Source organism: Clupea harengus, chromosome 6 (genome assembly GCF_900700415.2).
Source record: "Clupea harengus chromosome 6, Ch_v2.0.2, whole genome shotgun sequence".
Lineage (NCBI taxonomy): Eukaryota > Metazoa > Chordata > Actinopteri > Clupeiformes > Clupeidae > Clupea > Clupea harengus.
In genome coordinates this window covers 276,688-296,687 of record NC_045157.1, presented here as the reverse complement: position 1 = coordinate 296,687, position 20,000 = coordinate 276,688, and the positions used below count along the sequence as shown (strand labels likewise).

The window sequence follows — 20,000 nt, the reverse complement described above, 5'->3', positions numbered from 1 at the left end:
GTTTACAGCTATAAATCTAGTCCATGATCTTGTGTTATTTTTTGTTAGTCTGTTTTTTTTTTTTTTCTGTTCAATCTTTGTCATCAATCTTTTCTTTATAATGAGCCGTAGGAATATTCTCAACCTTGAAATCACATTTCACAGTCATCTGTTTGTTACAAAAAAGAGAGACTATTGAACTAGATGCTGGTAAACAGCAGCATGTCTCCCAAATCAGACAGTGGAATATTAAGAAGAACAAAAAATGCCCAAATATTTGTTGGAAGCAGAAAACATAAAAGTCTCTCTAGTGGTCTAGTGGTGAGAGAGCTAGCGGCTTGACTGTGAGGTTGGAAGTTTGAACCGGAGTTTCTTTCTTTCAAAAGTTATACCATCATACCATCACCACAGGAACATCATCAAACAGCCAATTCAGCCCAAACAGCACGATAAGCAATTGAATAGTAATCTTGCCAAGATAAAGACTAGGACTGAATGCATTGGAATGAACATTTAGTGTGTGTGTAACCCAGAGGTGTGTGTGTGTAACCCAGAGGTGTGTGTTTGGAACCCAGAGGTGTGTGTGTGTGTGTGTGTCCCTCAGGCTGCTAAGCGTGTGTGTGTGTGTTCACTGCTTCATCACCCGTTGGGTGTTTGAATGTTTCGCTACACTAGTTATGTCCAGAGACCAGAATACCCTGAAGTCTTGCATAGACCCAGAATTCTGAGCTGTATGTATACAATCATGTAAGGTCTAGACGAGTGCATCTGTGAATGGTTTTGTGTATGTATGAATGTGTTTTGATACTGACCCCAGTCCATAGAAAATAGCTACTGAAGTTGTTTTTCTTGGGTAGGTTTCATTTGTCTTTAAGGTCAATTAAGAGTCCTGGCAACAAATATCGGATTAATGTGAGTTTGTTGAAAACCTACATTTTGTCCGACCTCAGCGTGACTCCTCCCACTTTAAGACAGCCAAGCCAGCTGCTGCGTCATGTCAGATGTGGGCCGGACGCGGGCCGGATGCATGTCAAACTCACCTGCGTGGGCAGCCCTGATTCATACACAAATATCTCCCTAATTGTTACTTAAATTGGACTGGCATTATGATTGATGAACAACCATGGCAGAATTGTAATGAATTAAAATGTATACGAATTTATCATTAAATTATTGTTTTTGTTTACTGAACTGATTCCACAGGGACAGCAGCACGCCGTTGGGTGGATTGGAGAGCATAGGATTTCTTTAAATATAATAATGTATAAATGTATTTGTAGTATGTATGTATGTGTAATATATATTTCATGTTGCAAAGTGAATAATTTACCATATTTAACATACCAATACAATATGAACAAACTATTAAATAATTGATGCAGAATGTTTGAGTCTCTTATTAAACCTAACTGAGAGCTGTGACTCTCAGAGCTGTGCTCTGCAATGAGAATTTCACAGTGGAGACACTGGCTAATGCTCGAAGTGCTAACGCCAGCAGGTAGGCCTTCTAGAACCTTCCATTCAAATATAATTCATCAATATTCATGCAGTGTAATACAATAGAATGAGAGAAAGAGAGAACTAAAGAGATACAGGTTCGACGGTAATGTATTCAGAGCACAACTTCCACAGCAATCTGAGACACATGCAAAAAAAAAAGCAGAAACTAAATTCACAGCGATCTCAGGCTTACCTGCGTGTGTGTGTGTGTCCTGTGTCGCCTCCATATATGCACGTGTGTGTTCCAGTGTGTCGTGTGTGCCATTAAAAACCTGACAAAGGTCTTAATTATACTGCCAATGTCGCAAGTCATTCATTCAATTTCGATATAATTCTTCGTTTCATTAATTTAGACTCAGAGTTTTTATTCAGTTTCAACTGCTTCTACAGCACGTACACAGTGAAATCCCGAAGTACATTTTGACTGTGAGCAAAGCTTTCTGTTTATATATATTATTACCATGAAAAGCCCTCTAGATTAATCAGCAACACCATACACGTAGGTTCATCATTTTGGAAAAAATCACAATTTAACACAGGTAACAATGTATACATAATCAAACCAAGAGCTGATATCTCAAAAAACAAACAGTAACCGGGTTTCCATCCAATTGTTTTACACTCATTTTTAACGTTTGCATAGGAAACGCATACAATCTTAATGCTTAAATGCTTTTTTGTGTTCAAAAGGATTTTGTTTTCTTTCATATCGAATAACATGTTTATACAGACAGTAGATAAATGTATCTCACTGAAATGTGATGATGTACTCAGGATAGGCCTGGACATCATTGAAGACGATAAACATTGTGGGTCTCGTCATATTATCCGTCAGGCTGTCAAACAAGTCAGCTGTTACAGTGTTTCGGGGCGGAGGTGCTAGCATGCCACTTACTCCTTGAGTGTAGTCTCCGACCAAAACTCTTGCCAGGTACATGCGCTTGTGTCCATTGACATCAGGTTTGGCATAGCCTCTGGCGTATTGGGGATCAACAGCAAAATAGGCGCCATTTCCATACAAGGCACCTGTGAACAGGAAAAATACAGTAATGTAAGCTAAGTAATTTTCTATGAAAAGAAGGACCATGTCCATACAAAAAAGTTCCTTGCATTAGGTTTCTTAGACAACCATGTGTTTGTGCTATGACAAAACTGATGTAAGAGGGCTGAACAGGCAATAACTGTGCATTGCAAAATATCTGTGGTGAAATTTATCATTTGTATTTTTGAATTAAGTAAGTTAAAGCAATAATAAAAATACAACATCTGACTGAAATCTATTTGAAAAAGTATTTGAGTATTTGAAAAAGTATTTGAATTTTAAGGTCCAGTATTTCTTAGATTATTTGTGCTTTCTTATCTTAGACATCTGTGACACAGTGTTTTGTCTAAAAACTGGGTAGCTAACTAGCTAACAACCAACAGACTTGATTTGCAAACAACAACAGCAAAGCTGGCACTATAAAAAGCTGAACAGATGTAAAACTAAATTTTTTTACATTTAAGAGAGTAGCCACTGGGAAAGATAGGTGTGTTCGTGTCTTCGTAACATTACCATAAGTCATCAAAATTACTTGATGAAGATAGTTGTAATCAAAACTAGCTGCCCACAAAAGCTTTTAAATACTTGAAAGACTTAAAGTAGTTTACAACTACCTAATTAACATAATGCTGCTTTAAGAGCAAGAGAAGGGACATTTTGTTATTTTTAAGCAGGCTGGATTGTGCATAAACTGCACTTCTATCCATCTAGGCGAACCACAAAGGATTTCCCACACAAAATGCTTTGTATGCCTGCACATTTGTCTCACATTACTGTAAAACACAAAGGGCTGTTTTGAAAGCAGCACTACGACTAGTTTACTGTTCAGATGTGTTGTAATTTTCCTACATTTAAGATGGAAAGCTAGTTCCATGTAACTACCATTGTGTCTTTGAATTCCATTCAATTCAAGGTTCACAAAATAGTAAAATACAGCAGGCTAATTAGCTTACCCTCTACTTTAGGAGTTCTGGATAGTCACACACAAGCTTTATTTGCATGTAACAGGTTAGTGATCAAAATACACTTCTATGTTGAAAGTAATGAAAGCAGACCATACCGACTGCAGTCCCAGCAAAACTCTGGTTAAACCCGTAACGGTTGATCTGGTCTATCTTATCAGGACTTGTGCCATGGAAAAGCCTTTTCTCATTATTTGTGTGTTTGTTCTTCTGATCAAACTGTTCTTTTTTGATCATGTAGCCCTTCCAAAGTGTGCTGTTCTGGACTCTCTCAATCTGAAAGAATCAAAACCACAAGAATTACATGTATATATATACATTTACAATTTTAACACAAAAGGCCAAACAGTTTCCCCAAAAAATTCTTGTTAACTTATTTACTAATTATTTTCTGTCTGTCTTTCCATACATTTCAATACAATCTAGTTAAGTAAAAGAAGTAAAATGAAATAAATACAAACACAATAAGCTTTCACCTGAATTATTGTTGATGCAAGGCCAGTTCTCCTGAACTCCTTCTCAACTTCTGCGTATTCAGTGCTGCTTGCACTAAGTTTGATTTGATCAACATCCCCGGCGTTCATGTTGACCCAATGACTATAGGCCTTTATGATCAGCAAGGCCTCTCGTCGGGTCGTGTCCTCCTTCTCTGCCCTTCGAATCATATCTCTGATTCGCCCTTCGACCATGAACACGTCTCGAGTCAAGCCCTCCAGGTAGATGATGGAGTCAGTGTTCCTCCTCTCCACCCTGATGCTGACAGTCAGTTCCATCTGCAGATTCTGAAGCTCGTTTCTCTCCTCCTGGGTGAAACGACTAATTAGTGGGTCCTGGATCTGAGTAGAAGCCTGCTCTTTCATGATGCAACTTGTCACGCAGTCTTTGGCTCGGTTGACCTCCTGGGCCGTCTCTCCACAGAATTGGAATATGGCGGGAGCAAACTCTTCACCCGCCATGACAAACTCCTCATCAGCAGATGCCAGGTCTTCAGTACCAGCAGGTGAAAACCAGCCTGTAAGTGTATCTTAAATGAAAAAAATAATAATAATAATTTAAAAGTCTGTAAAAGGTAAAAATGCACACCATTTCACTAGTTCTTTGTTTTCTGAACCAGCCTCATCCTAATTTCATACTCTGTAACAGCTTGAGTGATGTGACTGCAGGGAATGCTACTATTACGCCCCAGTGCTATGGAACATACTGCCTATAGACATCAGGGAAGCCAGCTCGCTTAACATCTTTAAAAGAAAACTAAAAACGTACCTCTTCACATTAGCCTTTAACTAGCTACCACTTCGCACTATATATATATATATAAATACTTTTAATTTAATTTAAATCTCTACTGGTGATATTAAGGGGTTGGATTAAATATATCTCTATAATTATAATTATAATTATTTTTTTTTTGCACTATATCTTTGTTATGTTTCTTTGATGTTTATTTTTATGTGCATGTCATTTCTTTGTGCATATTATGTATTTGCTGTAAAGCACTTTGAGCTGCATTCTTTTGCATGAAAGGTGCTATATAAATAAAGTTTTATTATTATTATTATTATTACTGCAAGCGGTTTCTGAGAGTGAAGAAACACTGAAACATACAGAAGACACAGCCCAACATCCTCAAACAGAAGCAAGTAGGATTTCAAAAACAAGATGTTACCTGAAGACTGTCTTAGTCTTTCTCCTTCGAAGGCCTCATCATCATCATCATCATCATCCGCCTCCTCCACCATATCATCCTCCTGAAGCAGAACCACACAACGATGGTCCCTTAACATCATTGATAGTAGCAAGCTGCCCTGTTCCTGGAAGTACTTCTTGGCTCCAGGCTTAGAGACTTTCAGTTCATCTATAAACAAGCTGGTCACCATCCTCTTAAAGGCATCCGAAGCAGGTTTAACATAGATACGCTCTCCTGATAGGTTGATTCGTGGGCGTCTTGGATGGAATTTCACCACCACTTCACCAACCTTGGCAAACTCTTTCCAGTCATCTGCCTTGTGCTCTTCAATGAACCTTGCTGCAGCACAGCATTTGACCTCAACAGTGTCCACAATTCTTGCATGATTACGCAGAAACTCTTTGAGGTTCAGGCTGACTTCCTTGACGGGCTCAATAAAGCCAGCAATGATAAGACTGTCAGGTTTGTTTGAAGTTATCAACAGTGTGATCTCCCTGGATGTGTTGAACACACTAAGGAGTTCAGTGTTCAGAGTCTTCCATTCTGACTTCCTGAGTACCTCTTGATCCTCCACGGTGAGCACCTTAGACGCGAGACTCTCTTTTATCCTCTGCATAGACTCACTCAGGGATGCTTCTGAGCTTGCAGCCAAAACCACAGCTCCGTCCTTGATCACATACATGGCATGGATTCTTTTGGAGAAGAAGAGACGATCAGAGATCATCTCGCTGTCCACTGCCCTCAGGAAGTCCACTACATGACGGTCCATCTCCACTGCCCTCTGTGTCATCTGCATTCTATTCTCAAGGACCCAGGTTTTAACGGACAGAACTTCAGTTTTGAAGCCAGAGAGGACAAGTTTCTTGATGCTGGATTTGTAATCGAGGGATACCTGGGGGCAGGAGGCTGTGATGTACTGTGACAGGCCATCAAGTTGCAGCAGTTTATACATGTCAGGAGGCAAATCCATTTCCTCTGAAACACTGTTAATCTCCCGCTCAAACTGATCCGTTGCCTTCTGAATAATACCACACACCATCCCTCTCAGGTTTTCTATGTCTTTCGACATCCCTGCCAGTGTCAACTGCCCTTCTACAGGATCCACTGTCATGACAACATGGTCCTGCACAACTGACCGCAGCTCTTTTGCCACTGAGCCACACACATCTGAGTTCATCACCTTCTCAAGTATTGCGTACTTGGACATGATGCGGTGGAAAACGCCTAAGGTGTTCTCCTTCCAGCCGTCTATGTGTTTGGCTGTGAGTCCCTTCAATTTCAGCAGGGCTGGAAGTGGGCTGAGCAGAACGTTGGTGTTCTGCATGCTCATCTGGCAGAAGTGTGCTTGCATCTGGTCATTGATGTGAGATCGGAGCTGCTTCTTCACGAGAAATTCATACAGTGCTGGGTGGATGCTTTCAAGGAAAGAGTCTGGAATCTTCCATCTTGGTCCGTCTTCACCATACAGCGCTGTACCTAGTGACTTGTAGTATGGATGCATGCTGACTTCAACTCTGCAGATCTTGTGCTGTGTGTTCAACATGGTCACAACATCTGAAATGTATTGTGAAAGTGTAAGAATTAACAAATAACAACTGGACACATGCAATTCTTTTTTGTTTGAGTTTGTGTTGCATTGTTCATTGTAGCTTTAAATTAGTTTTTGTGTTTTTATTTTAATTTCAGTTAATGAAATTATTTTTCCTTGCTAGTTTTGGTTTTAGTCTTAGGTTGGTTAACTATAATAACCCTGTTGTAAATGTGTGTGTGTGTGTGTGTGTGTGTGTGTGTGTATGTGTGTGTCAGGATGGTCAGCAGTCTGCTTCATAGGCTAAATGTGAACATTGAAAAAAATCTGTCTGGTATAATTTTTCTCTCAACAAAATAATTGTAGCATGTGTTACCTTCTGGCTTTTGGAATGTGACAACAGCAGCGTTTCCTTCGCGTTTTATAGCGACACTCTGTACTTCAACTCTAAATTTCTCACAGTAGAGACTCAGTAGATCTTCTTTAGCCTTAGGTGGCAGACCTTCGATCCTCAAACAGCAGGTTCTTTCCAGGTCCCGGGCAGTCAGATTGTACTGCTGAAACTTTTTGCTGAGCTTGGCTTCGGTCTGAAATTTCTTCACATCTGAAACAGAGGCATTTTAGTATAATTGTGGCCTGATGCATTCCTTATAAGTGATTCAATTACAGAATAAAATGTCAAATGTAATCTCACTTAAAGATAAATAATCACAATACCATATTCAGAGTAAAAAAAATGTATATGCAAAAAAATATAGTGCCTAAGCAAATTGAACAGAAGTAAATACATACCATCAGGATGAGTGAATGTTACAACAGCAACACAAGACTCATAGATCAGCTCCACACTGTAGTCATCCTCAGAAATACCAGTGATGCTCTCCACTATCAGTCCAAGAAGCTCCCTGGTCATGTCTTCAGCGATGTTCTCCACAACAACAGCGTTGGGCCGATAGGAGTCTTCAACCCTCTCCTCCTGAACGTCAATAGAACCAGAGGCACTGGGACCATGTTGGGGATCTTGAGACTGGGATTGAGTTTAATTTAACATTACTGTCATGTAAGATTAGTCACTCTGTTAGACCTGCCTGTATTCCACAGCAACGGAGAAGGAACGAAGAGCGGTCTCAGCTATTATTATTATTATTATTAATTAGTTTATTTCTTCCAAAGAAAACACGTGTCCCTTGCTCCTCTCCTCTCCTGCACTGTCCTGAGCACTAGCCTATGAATCGTAGGAAAGGCTCTGGACATCCCCTGCTAGGCCTCCCCTGCCCTGGCGGTGTTGTAGGCCGACCAGGAAATCTCGACTTTCATCGATTTGATCGCATTGAAATGCCATTATCTATTATATTACCTCAACAAAACACATAAACTTACCAATTTTCTGGTGAGGTATAGCTTAATCTGCTCGTTGTAGATGGTGATTTCATGTTGCGTGTGGAGAAGAACGCGCTCTAGGACTAGGATTAGACACACAAAAAAATCAGTACCGCTCGCCGACTACCGTAAATCACCACTACCCATAACTGGGTAGATTCCATGGTCATAATTACAATTACAAGACAAAGAAGGCAAGCGCCACACTTATTCATGGAAGCAGGGGCGGTTTTAGGCACTTAAAAAAAAAAATCATTTGGGCCGCGAAGCGGTTTTCTATTATCTATCATATCACTGTGTGTGGAATTGGCAAATTGGCGCCCCCTGCTGCTGCAGGCGCCTCTGCTCGCTAAGAAGGTGCCGTGGACAGATCCTGAGTGAGAAGAGAGAAGGGGGAAGAGGAGGGGGCGCGGGGGACAGTTCACCTCTGGGTCTCCCAAATGGAACGGACAAGGGGGGGCGGGGGATCCACTGTATAGCAGTCACACCTCGACTTTCTTCCAAATAACGCACATTCAAAACATTATAATTACAGGCCTATAATTCCTGCACGTTTTCGTTTTTCTGAATTGTGTGAAATGGCTAATACAAATAGGTAATACAGAACGAATATGTGATCACCAAGGGCGGGGTGAATTGGTGGAAGGAGACCACTGACTGCTTCAACTTATCCAACTGGTGAAGGTAGTACGTAGTTAGCAGAGTATAGGTAGATAGATAGATACTTTATTTATCCCGAGGGAAATTAAATACATCTTTTACAGAGTAGTCTATTACATTATCAAGATAACTATTTAAGGATGCTCAAGTGGACAAGGTAAAAATGTGTTTTCAGTCAAGTGTAACTTAACCTAAATTCCTATTAAGGCAACCAGCTAATGTTGAGCACCAACAGAATTGTTTGCTAGCTAGCGTTAGCTAGCTGATTTGACCATAGGGTATGAACATGTTCATTCATCTGACACTAGGCTAGGTGTTAGCGAAGTCCCGCTAGCCACAACTAACAGAATATAACAGCATACAGAGTACTAGTATAATCTTAATAATGAACAGGTCGATAGCTAGCTGGTTAGACCATATATTTCCTTTTGACACAACTATACTAGCCAGCGTTAGCGAAATCCCGTTAGCCACGATTAGCTAACTCAACTATACCATAATGCATGTTGAGTGCTTAACCTAACTTGCAGAGAGCTGGTTAGCTAACATTAATGTGCATGATGTGTGCATTGATTCTCTTAAGTGTGTTAGTCAAATGTTCTATTGAAGGATTTGTGCAATTGATACATTTAAGTAATTCACTTATATTGTTATAATAAAAAATAAATAAGATTCTTTTTTTTCGGCGGGGCGCTCAGAGGGGGTTTCGCCCGGGGCGTAATTCCATGTAGAACCGCCACTGCATGGAAGTGATCATATCGTCGAGTGCAGGACTTACCCTCCTCTTGTTTAAATCCAATAGTAGCTGAGTTCGCTTTCTCTTCATATTCCACGACACAGTCACTCCCACCAGATTTCTTCTTACTTTGAAAGTATATTTGAAGTTTTCGCCGAAGCACTTCACGGTGACTAGGCGACCATTCACCTTCTACTAAAACACGATGTGGACAGTCTTCCATCTTGGTCGCGTTTGAAGCCTTCTGACTGGATCAGGCAGTTTATTTTGAAAACTAGAAAGTTTCACTTTCATTTCAGGTTGTCAACTCGGGGAGTGGTACATGTTCCAGGAAACTGAATGCTAAATTGTGTAATAAAAATAGACATCAAAGAAACATAACTCAGATATAGTGCAAAAAAAAATAATAATTATAATTATAGAGATATATTTAATCTAACCCCTTAATATCACCAGTAGAGATTTAAATTAAATTAAAAGTATTTATATATATATATATATATATATATATATAGTGCGAAGTGGTAGCTAGTTAAAGGCTAATGTGAAGAGGTACGTTTTTAGTTTTCTTTTAAAGATGTTAAGCGAGCTGGCTTCCCTGATGTCTATAGGCAGTGTATGGGCTAAGTCTATACTTTAAGCCCAGAGGGATTGCTGACCGAGCACTTAATTGACGCGCTTGTTAGATGTAAAATAAGTTCCAATTTTGCGTTCTCTTTCTTGGTTATGCAAACTTTATTTCTCACCATAAGATCCAATCCATAAGCATGTCCATACATCCAAACTTGCATCTTATATACATGTAACAGACCTTTGCAAATACAAATGAAGCGGTCAAAAAGGTGTGTGTGCTCTGCCTCAGTCAAGCAACACCTGATACCTGCATGAACTTTCACACCTATATGGTGTGAGCCCAATTAAAATGGAGCGCCATCTAGTGTCCCACACAAGATTAAAACATGAACCCAAATGGCTCCTACACACTGGCCCCTAATTGTGATGGCCGACAGACATAACAATTAAAACACATACCAATGGGAGCCATTAAGAAAAGTGGGCAGAGTGAAATCACAACTAAAGACACTCCACAAGTTTGAAACATTATCAAGGTAAAATTACACAAGTTAAGGCTAACCTATGATTCATACAGCATTCATACAGGTAATTTTGTTCAAACAGTCCGGGTGGTAAAGATGGTTTTCCTTTCATAAGCAGGATATGGTTAGGAGTCAGGGGTTCGAGATCATTTGGATCATCGGTCAGTTTGGTGATGGGTCGGTCGTTTAGCATAGCCTCTGCCTTGCACATGGATATCCTATTAACCATGGCTGATGTACACTCTTCTCCGGAACTGCTATTGCTTCCATGCAAAGGACCATTAATAACCCAACCTAGGGCTGTTTTCATAGCATATGGGCCATCGCCTCTGCTGTTGACAACCTCCCAGGGCTCCAACATTTTCGGTGCATTGCTTCCAATCAACAGGTCAACATTAGCCATTATGCTGGGGATTTTAATTTTTGCTAGGTAAGCCCATTTTGCCACATCTCCTTCCTTCAACAGGTTATCTGAATTTACCAGCATTTTCTTCTGTGTGAAGGTTTCTGGGAGTTTATAGAAAAGGTTGTCATTGATTCCAGACACCTCCAAGCCTGAGACTGAGTATGCTGGCACCACTCTTTCCTGTCCCATGGTTTCTAGGAGAAGACGAGTTGGTCTTCCAGCAAGGTTGAGCCTTCGCATGAGCTGCTCTGAGCAAAATGTTGCGGAGCTTCCAGGATCTAGGAAGGCATACGTTTGAATTACTTTGTCTCCCTTAATGGACTTGACTTGGACTGGCAGGATGGGAAGCAGGCAACGATCCCTTCCGGCCCCTGTATGATCACAAGTTTTCGGGGATGCTGTAATCACTTGGGCCCCTGACTCCTTGGCGGGTTCTGTAGGTGCACTGGCTGTCTCTCTCCTGTCGATGTGAAGTACAGTGGGATGCCTCTGTCCGCAAGTCGTACAGGTCAACCGCCCCTCACAGTTCCGACTCCAGTGCCCTGCGCATAGGCAGCCAAAGCAGAGTTCTTTCTCTTTAAGAAAGCTTAGCTTGTCTCTGTGTTTCATCTGTTTGAACTGTTGGCATTGCTGCAATGAGTGGCCTTGAGTGCAACACGCGCAACCTAGTTCCACTGTAGAGTCAAGTCCTTGTGACGCATTCCTCCATTCTCCAATATTCTTCATTGATTCCATGGATGCAATGTTTGTAGCAAAGCTGTTTGCGTTGATCCTATTCCCTTGATCGGACTTTGGCCTATTAGCCTCCGGAATGAATGAATTAAAGGTTGTTAAGTCACTTATGTCACCATACAGGGGGTCTGATATTATTCTGACATGTCTTTCTAGGAATTTCACCAGGTCTTTGAACAGGGCTCTGTGTTCGGTTTTCTCCAGTATGTCAAATGCAATGGTTCTCCATCGCTCTCTGAGCTTGAATGGCAGTTTAGACATGATTGCCCTCATATTAATTGGCATATCCAACTCTTGCATGTACTGTAATTCCTCCATCACGTTACAACAGCTGCGTAGAAAAAGAGAGTAACCCTGCAATGCGCTGACCTCTTCAGTCTTTATTATGGGCCAGGACAAAGCCCTTTCTATATATGCCACAGCAATTCTGTACTTACTGCCGAAATGTTCACACAGCAGCTGCTTTGCTTTAGCATAGCCATACTCAGGTGTCATGTGAAGACAGCTACGGATCAGCTCCCTTGGCTGACCCCTAGTGAACTGTTCAAGGTAGTAGAGGCAGTCACCCTTGCTGGCCTTCTCCTCCACTCCTTGTTCAAATGCTCTCATGAAGGAAATATACTGCAGAGGATCTCCATCAAACAAGGGGATATCTCTTGCTGGCAATGATGATAGGCGTTGTTGTTGGACGAGTGCTGATGTTATTTCATTTTGCTTTTGCATTACTATGAGAAGGTCTCCAGAGTGACTTTGATCTGTTGGTTGAGTGTTGGGATGGGAACGTTCCAGAGTCGACGTGAATGTTTCCCTTTCCAGTCTATGATGGCTGTTAGAATTAGTCCACTCCTTTGGTCGAGTTGCAAGGTGTTGGCTAGCTCCCTGAGGCGGCCTTATGGCTGTTAATGGGTTGATGGCTGCGGGCAGCGTCAACTGCTGGGTCTGCTGGGGCCTGCTTAGGGGTAGAAGATTGAATTTCTTTGCCAATGGGTCCAATCTGTTTACAGGTGCCATGTTTCTAGTTCCTCTTTCCAGGTAAGAATTAATTGCATTGGATACCTTTGACCGGCTATCAGAGGCCTGTAGCACAGCAAGTTTAGCTGAAGACTCAGCAAGCATGGTTTCCAGTTCCTGTTGTTCCTTTTTCCTCCTTATTTGCTGTTCTTGCTCCTCCAAAGCATGCTTTTCCTTTAACGCCGCCATACGGACAAGCAGTGCTGCCTTGTCTGCTTCTATTATAACTATTGCGGAGGAAGTAGTGCTTGATCCACTACTGCACGCACTCTTCCTGCTTGAGTGTTGGCTGCCTACATTTGAAATACTGTCATCAGGGTTGATGCCATCATCATCATTGGATACATTTTGTTCACCACTTGATACCCATAATTGCACCTGTGTGATACATTCAGTTATGTTCAACATTTGGGCTTTAAACCACACATCATGTTTCTCTTGTTCAACCTCAGGTAACATACTAATCACAGAATCTTGAACACTCTTTGCTTCATCACATACTTTAAGCAGCTCATTAAAAGCACAATGGACCTGTGATTTCTTTCCCTTTTGTATAAGCTCTTTTATATTCCTTTTTAAGCGGCTCGCTTTGTTAAGCTTAGCCCTCCTATCCTTTTGCAATCGTTCAATTTTTTCAACAAACGCTTTAGCAGTTAATGTTACAACACGTTTTTCTTTGTCCACTTGCGCATCCGCGCCATTTGCAACATTGTTCGAATCAGCCGGTGGCCCAGTGGGCTTGTCTGCCATTTCGTACATCTCAGTTCAATTGTTAGCAACAAGTTCGCAACAAAGTAACGTCAAGTTTAGTGATCCTCCCCAACCCGACTGTCACCAATGCATCGGATCACCAATGCGTTGGATTTTTAGCCCCACAGTGTGTACACGAAACTTGAATGGCCATTCATTTAGTAGCGCTACACATACCTCGCGTTGGGCGCCATGCGTCTGATGAATTTCCAGTTGGCTTTCGAAACGAAGTGTTGATTTCTGTGCTGGTGGTAGATGGTAGCCTTTAGATTCGCAGAGACGTGAAGCAACGTTGACTCCAATACGAACGCCGTCCTCGCGCTGTCCACGGATGTGTGGTTGTTGGCTGGATGAACAAACGTGATGTCCTTTTCTCTACAATCCACGGTTGCATACAACGGCCTTGGCTTGGTTCGAACGCGGCTGTAGCCTAATCTACGGCGTCGGTAACGTGGAGCAGTATACCTTTTTGACTTGTGTATGGGCTAAGTCTATACTTTAAGCCCAGAGGGATTGCTGACCGAGCACTTAATTGACGCGCTTGTTAGATGTAAAATAAGTTCCAATTTTGCGTTCTCTTTCTTGGTTATGCAAACTTTATTTCTCACCATAAGATCCAATCCATAAGCATGTCCATACATCCAAACTTGCATCTTATATACATGTAACAGACCTTTGCAAATACAAATGAAGCGGTCAAAAAGGTGTGTGTGCTCTGCCTCAGTCAAGCAACACCTGATACCTGCATGAACTTTCACACCTATATGGTGTGAGCCCAATTAAAATGGAGCGCCATCTAGTGTCCCACACAAGATTAAAACATGAACCCAAATGGCTCCTACAGGCAGTATGTTCCATAGCACTGGGGCGTAATTGACAAATGAGTGGGCCTGTCTATTTTACTTTGATGTGTTACTGCCAGGGGCGTAGCAAGCTTTTCAAAAGTGAGGGGGATGGATGTGATTTGTTTATTAACAATAGAAACGATGGATACAATGACAGAGGTTTACAACATGTATCAGAAATACTTTAATAATCCCAGGGGGAAATAATTTTTGTTACAAACTACAAATATACAAACAAAATATATTAAGAACCTTCTTGTGCTCTCTCTGAAACTGATGCCTCCAGCAACTTCCTCTCCTAAAGTGGTAATAATGGGCATAGGGCCAAACAGTTACAGCTGTGGCACTAGCAAACCTCAGTGAATATTGAAAAGTAATATCATGAAGTAAATGCAAATGTAACGATGGTCAAGCAACGGGGAGACGGAGGCGAATCTGTTGAACTTTCTTTTATTTTCCTTTAGAAAATAAATCAAAACATTGCCATCAGGCTTTGGTGTGAACGTACAGCATCCGATCAAAAGCATAGGCTTCTCTGCTGATTACTTCAGTAATAGAAAATATGTACAAAACTTTTAACTTCCCATACACAGTGGAATGGGCATAACTGTAGCCTAAGTGCACAGAGTTACAGCACTTCATTCAAACCTATTTACATTATGGAGCCACATACCTTTAGAAAATAAATCAAAACATTGCCATCAGGCTTTGGTGTGAACGTACAGCATCTGCACAAGCAAAATATAAAGCGTTACATATAGGCAACATCTACGTCAATATCCTATTGTACACTATCAGCGCTTGCTAGCCAGCAATGCGCCAGACAGAATGTCTGAACACATGGAACGATAGCTAATTAACGTTCGGTTAAACTAGTTAACATTCGCTGTCATAATAATAATACTTCATACTTCATACTTAATACGTAATAATACTTTCAATGCATGTTTAACTAAACAGTTAAATCCCTGCATGTTATATTGAACAGTACATTTAAAGCATGGACGTGGCTAGCGGAGTTTACGGCTAGTCGGGAACATATCAGGTACAGTGCTTTGTACAGTCAACCTACCCGATCAAAAGCATAGGCTTCTCTGATCGGGTAGGGAGACAGCACTGGACTACACGCATCAGATCTGCAGTACACCATATGGCCAAAGGTGGCTCCCATTCACACTTTTTAAACAAGGCAGTTTAATTTTGGCGAAAATCATATAAAACCATACACTACATTTTTAACTCTGTTACACAAACAATATCTAATGGAAATAGGCTACTGTTGTTTAATGTCAAAAATGTTCAACGTTCAGCTTTCAACTTCACTTACAGGATTTCTCTTGAAAAAAAGTGTCAATATTCTCCTGCCTCTTTCTTTTCTGCATCTTGATACTGCGTGACAAAAAGACGTTGCTTGTGAAGTTAAAAAGGTGCAGTTACAGTACCTTCCATCCTGTAGTTACAACTGATAAACACACCATTTTCTAAATATCTGCTAACGTTACGCATATAGCTACAGTAACGGCATATAAAAAGAGATGAAAATGCCACCGGACATTAAACTTGACGAACACAAATGGCAAAAGACAACCTAGCTAGCTAAAAGCCTAATGTTAAATGATAGGTTCAGTTAGCTAACGTTAGCTCAGGTTGTATCTACCTAATTACGATATCAATTTGTACCAGTATTAAAGAGTTAAGCTTTACATTGATGTAACACATTAACGGTGATAACACGTGTACGGCAAAACACTAAAGATACTTGCATTACATTTCTTAAAAGTACCGGACTATTGGTGGAATTCCAGTGTAGAATGCGGTCTGTTAAGACCCCTGCGAAGTATAACACACCGTTGCCATGACAAACAGAGCGTTGCTATGGACGCAGATCTGTTCACTCAGGCAATATAATCGCTACATACAGCCTACGACGTAGCTACGGCGGCAGTTCGACGCAAGGCGTTTGTGCAAAACTGTGGAAAAACTGCAGAAAAAGTGTGGGTGTTGAACCCTCTCACCGGGAAAAGTGTGGGTGTTAAAAGGGGGGCCGGGTCTGTGGCCACTTCACACCTAGATGAATACATCAGTAATAGCTTATACATGTCAGAAAACACACACACACAGACAGACACACAGACACACAGACAGACACACACACACACACACACACACACACACACACACACACACACACAACACACACACACACACACAAGGAGAGCGCAGGCCCACTAGAGGAGGATGTCTTCATTTCTCCTCTGCTACCAGTCTCCATCGAGGGGGTCAGTGTGGAGGTGGTTAACACCTACAAATACCTAGGAGTGCATTTGGACATTAAACTGGACTGGTCAGCCAACATTGATGCCATCTACGAGAAGGGTCTACTTCCTGAGGAGGCTGAGGTCCTTCAATGTCTGCAACAAACTCCTGCGCATGTTTTACCAGTCTGTTGTTGCCAGCGTCCTCTTTTATGCTGTGGTGTGCTGGGGAGGCAGCATGAAGAAGAGGGATGCAGGGCGACAAGACAGACTGGTGAGGAGGGCGGGAGCTGTTGTTGGCACGGAACTGGACTGCCTAACATCAGTGGCGGAGAGAAGGACCCTGAATAGGTTGCTGACCATCTTGGACAATGACCACCACCCACTACACCAGAGGTCGCCAACCTGTCGATCGCGATCGACGTGTCGATCTCGAAGACCTTCCCTGTCGATCTCCAAATTATATATTTTTTTAAATATAAAAAAAAAAAAAAAAAAAAAATTGAACATTTTCTGAAGTGTCTTCTGAAATGTTTTCTAACGGACTTCGGAAGACCAAAGTCAGAAAAGATCTCCGCCTGATTAATGAACGCCAGCTATTTAAATCTGAGGATGTCCGTAGAGTTGATATGAACGTAATCACCAACGATTTCTCACAAATTCAGGCCTTCCCACTAAATGCCCCTTCTAAAGCAGCTTGCACACTGCCCCGACAAACGCCAACATTCTCCAACAAACGCCAACAAACACCAACAGTTGGGTCAGTGTGCAGCAGCAGTTGGTGTTTGTTGGTCATTGTCGGGTACTGTCGGAAGAGTTCAACATGTTCAGTCAGATTGGGTAAAGTTGCAGAATGTCTGACCAATGTAGAGAGATTTCCAACATTCTGAAAGCTCGTCTGACAGCTCGCAACTAGGCTCAACTTGCGTGCATAACATCCTCGAGCTCTCTTGGATGTCGTTGTTATCTTGGTTATCGGCCAGTTTGTTAAATAAACCGATATCCTAAGTCTATTTATAGATTAACGTTATGTATTAGCTTACCCAAATGAACGGTTTTCAAGACAGATATTTGTCTATTTTAACTTCTACGACTCGTTTAACACTGCAACGTGTTTCTAAATATTAATATTAAAGGTGACGTTACATGAGTACGTTTGCGCTTATGTTAGTTATCGGCCACTCCCACTTCATTCCAATTACCGTGTTGGTTTTCGAAATATTAATAAGCACGCATACTGTCGTATTAAAAGTTTTGGCACCCTCTGAGGCTGCATGATAATTTACTCTGTCTTCTCCAAAAAAGATCACAGTAGTATATTATTCATTTTCTATTTAACACTGAGTACTGGGGTGTTTTCCAGACAAAGATATTTAGTGTAGCAGTATTTGAAATGAAATCAAATGTGAAAAATAGGCTGTGCAAATATTTAGGCACCCTTATCATTTTCATGATTTGAATACCTGTAACTACTCAATACTGAATAATTGCAACACATAATTAGTCTGATTAGCTTGTTAAGCCTTTAATTCCATAGAAAGGTGCATTCAATCATTAGAAAAACTATCTAAGGTAGCCAATTGCAAGATGTGCTTCTCCTTGATTCTCCTCTGAAGAGTGGCAACATGGGGGCCTCAAAACAACTGTCAAATGATCTGAAAACAAAGATTGTCAGTGTTGTGTTGTAACTTCAGTTGATAAGTAAAGCAGTTCATATCCAGCCTGCTCATTGCAAATGTGTTTTTTCTTGTTCATATTGTGTGCGGTTAACAAATATTTTCCTTTTTATGTTGCACTGAAATTAAGTGATTTAGTGTGTTCTTGGTAACATCAATTTGAAAGCTGGACCAAAGTGTTTAATTTCACTCAATTACAATTAGGCTAAATAAAAAGTTAAGTTGTAAGTACAGTCTGGACAGTCTTTTTCTCTCAACGCCTCAATAGGTAGATCTTGCCTGTCACCAAGGCAGAGTTTGTGATCTTTGGCCAAAAAAGTTTGGTGACCACTGCACTACACAGTACTCTCAACGGACAGAGGAGCATATTCAGTGGCAGACTCCTGTCACTGTCATGCTCATCGGACAGGCTGAGGAAGTCCTTTGTCCCCAGGGCCATTCAGCTTTATAACGCCACGCAGAAGGGGAGGGGGAGGGAGATGGACTTCACTCTATGTGTGTGTGTGTGTGTGTGTGTGTGAGATGGACTTCTCTGCATGAGTCTACCTCAGTCTGCCCTCCCCTGCTCATCTCATCTCAGCCCCATGCACAGACTTTACCACTTACATATTCTGCACTATCACTTTGCACTTTCCAAACACACACACACACACACACACACACAAGATCACTATCTTGCACTACCCATCCTCACACAAGCACAAGAACATTATATTTTTTGCACTATCCACACCAGCAGCACAAGATGACTTTCCTCCTGGACACCGACACTGTCACAATCATTGCACTCTGTACAATAGGGTCAGACCCTTTCCTGTATCTGGAAACACTCTGTGTGAATATGTTCTCCCTATGTGTATGTATGTATATGTGATTTATGTATGTATGTCGGTGAGGTGTATAAGTGTATATGTGAATAAGCTACTGGATGACCTAAGTTTCCCTCGGGATTAATAAAGTATCCATCTATCTATCTAAGTTTGAGACTCAAACACGCTTCTTGTCCACCTCATAATGGATGTTTCCCCTCATGCACACGAACACACGCGCACACGCACACACGCACACACGCACACACGCACACACACACACACACACACACACACACACACACACACACACACACACACACACACACACAGGGTGCCCATAAGCTTTCTGCTGGACGATCAAGGCTTCTAGCCCTCTGTCCGTAGTCTGGCCAGATGTTTGTCATTTTGGGAATGTTTGTCACATCTTGTTTTTAACTCTTTTGTCCTAATAGTCAAGGCAGTGGTCACACACGCACACGCACGCGCACACGCACACACACACACACACACACACACACACACACACACACACACACACACACACACACACACACACCCCTTAAGACAGATGGTTTATTACATGATACATGAAAAAGCAGTGGAACCTCACACACACCTGGCAGTCTGCATCTCACCCAGCAGAAATGCAGTGTGTGCGCACAGACACACGCCCCCTACGGGCTCGGAGTGGCACAACATCATGTCTAATGTTCAGCAACAGTCAAGTGGCATTGTGTGTGTGTGAGTGTGTCTGAAGGTTCTGGAAAGTTCTTGAAATGGTTCCCAACACAACAACAGATTCCTCCAGGTCAGTCGGATTCTAAGATGTCCGGATGCTCCTCCCAGAACTGGCTTCCAATGATGTCACAATGGTGGGTGGTGATCTTCTTCCTGGTGCGGGTCACATGTACTTCCCGTTCACTCTGATTGGCTGGTTTCACC

General features: G+C 41.6%; 2 protein-coding genes and 1 long non-coding RNA gene across 5 annotated transcripts in view; all 3 read right to left on the bottom strand.

Moving 5' to 3' along the window:
• LOC116220733 overlaps positions 1 to 658 on the bottom strand; it is an 8,189-nt gene extending 7,531 nt beyond the window's left edge. For both annotated transcript variants that reach the window (XR_004163826.2, XR_004163825.2), the window contains exon 1: positions 1 to 658. This exon is cut by the window's left edge. This is a non-coding gene — a long non-coding RNA (uncharacterized LOC116220733).
• Positions 659 to 1,823: 1,165 nt separating this feature from the next.
• On the bottom strand, positions 1,824 to 7,724 carry LOC105902366 (protein mono-ADP-ribosyltransferase PARP14-like). The gene is made up of 6 exons (XM_042707952.1): positions 7,491 to 7,724; positions 7,075 to 7,302; positions 5,150 to 6,724; positions 3,960 to 4,495; positions 3,582 to 3,765; positions 1,824 to 2,505 (listed from the first exon to the last, which is right to left on the bottom strand). Exons 1-6 carry the CDS (start codon positions 7,609 to 7,611, stop codon positions 2,228 to 2,230), a joined length of 2,922 nt encoding a protein of 973 aa, XP_042563886.1. The 5' UTR covers positions 7,612 to 7,724; the 3' UTR covers positions 1,824 to 2,227.
• An 11,893-nt stretch (positions 7,725 to 19,617) lies between these two features.
• thg1l (tRNA-histidine guanylyltransferase 1-like) overlaps positions 19,618 to 20,000 on the bottom strand; it is an 8,256-nt gene continuing 7,873 nt past the window's right edge. For both annotated transcript variants that reach the window (XM_012825472.3, XM_012825473.2), the window contains exon 7: positions 19,618 to 20,000. This exon is cut by the window's right edge and continues 23 nt beyond it. In XM_012825472.3, the coding sequence (XP_012680926.2) occupies positions 19,868 to 20,000 (133 nt within the window). In that variant the 3' untranslated portion in view covers positions 19,618 to 19,867.

Coding starts and splice junctions, on each gene's coding strand:
- LOC105902366 (XM_042707952.1), bottom strand. CDS start 7,611: ATGACCAGGGAGCTTCTTGGACTGATAGTGGAGAGCATCACTGGTATT. Junction 3,766..3,959: donor TTGCATCAACAATAATTCAG/GTGAAAGCTTAT, acceptor TGGTTTTGATTC/TTTCAGATTGAGAGAGTCCA. Junction 2,506..3,581: donor TTTTGCTGGGACTGCAGTCG/GTATGGTCTGCT, acceptor TCCTGTTCACAG/GTGCCTTGTATGGAAATGGC.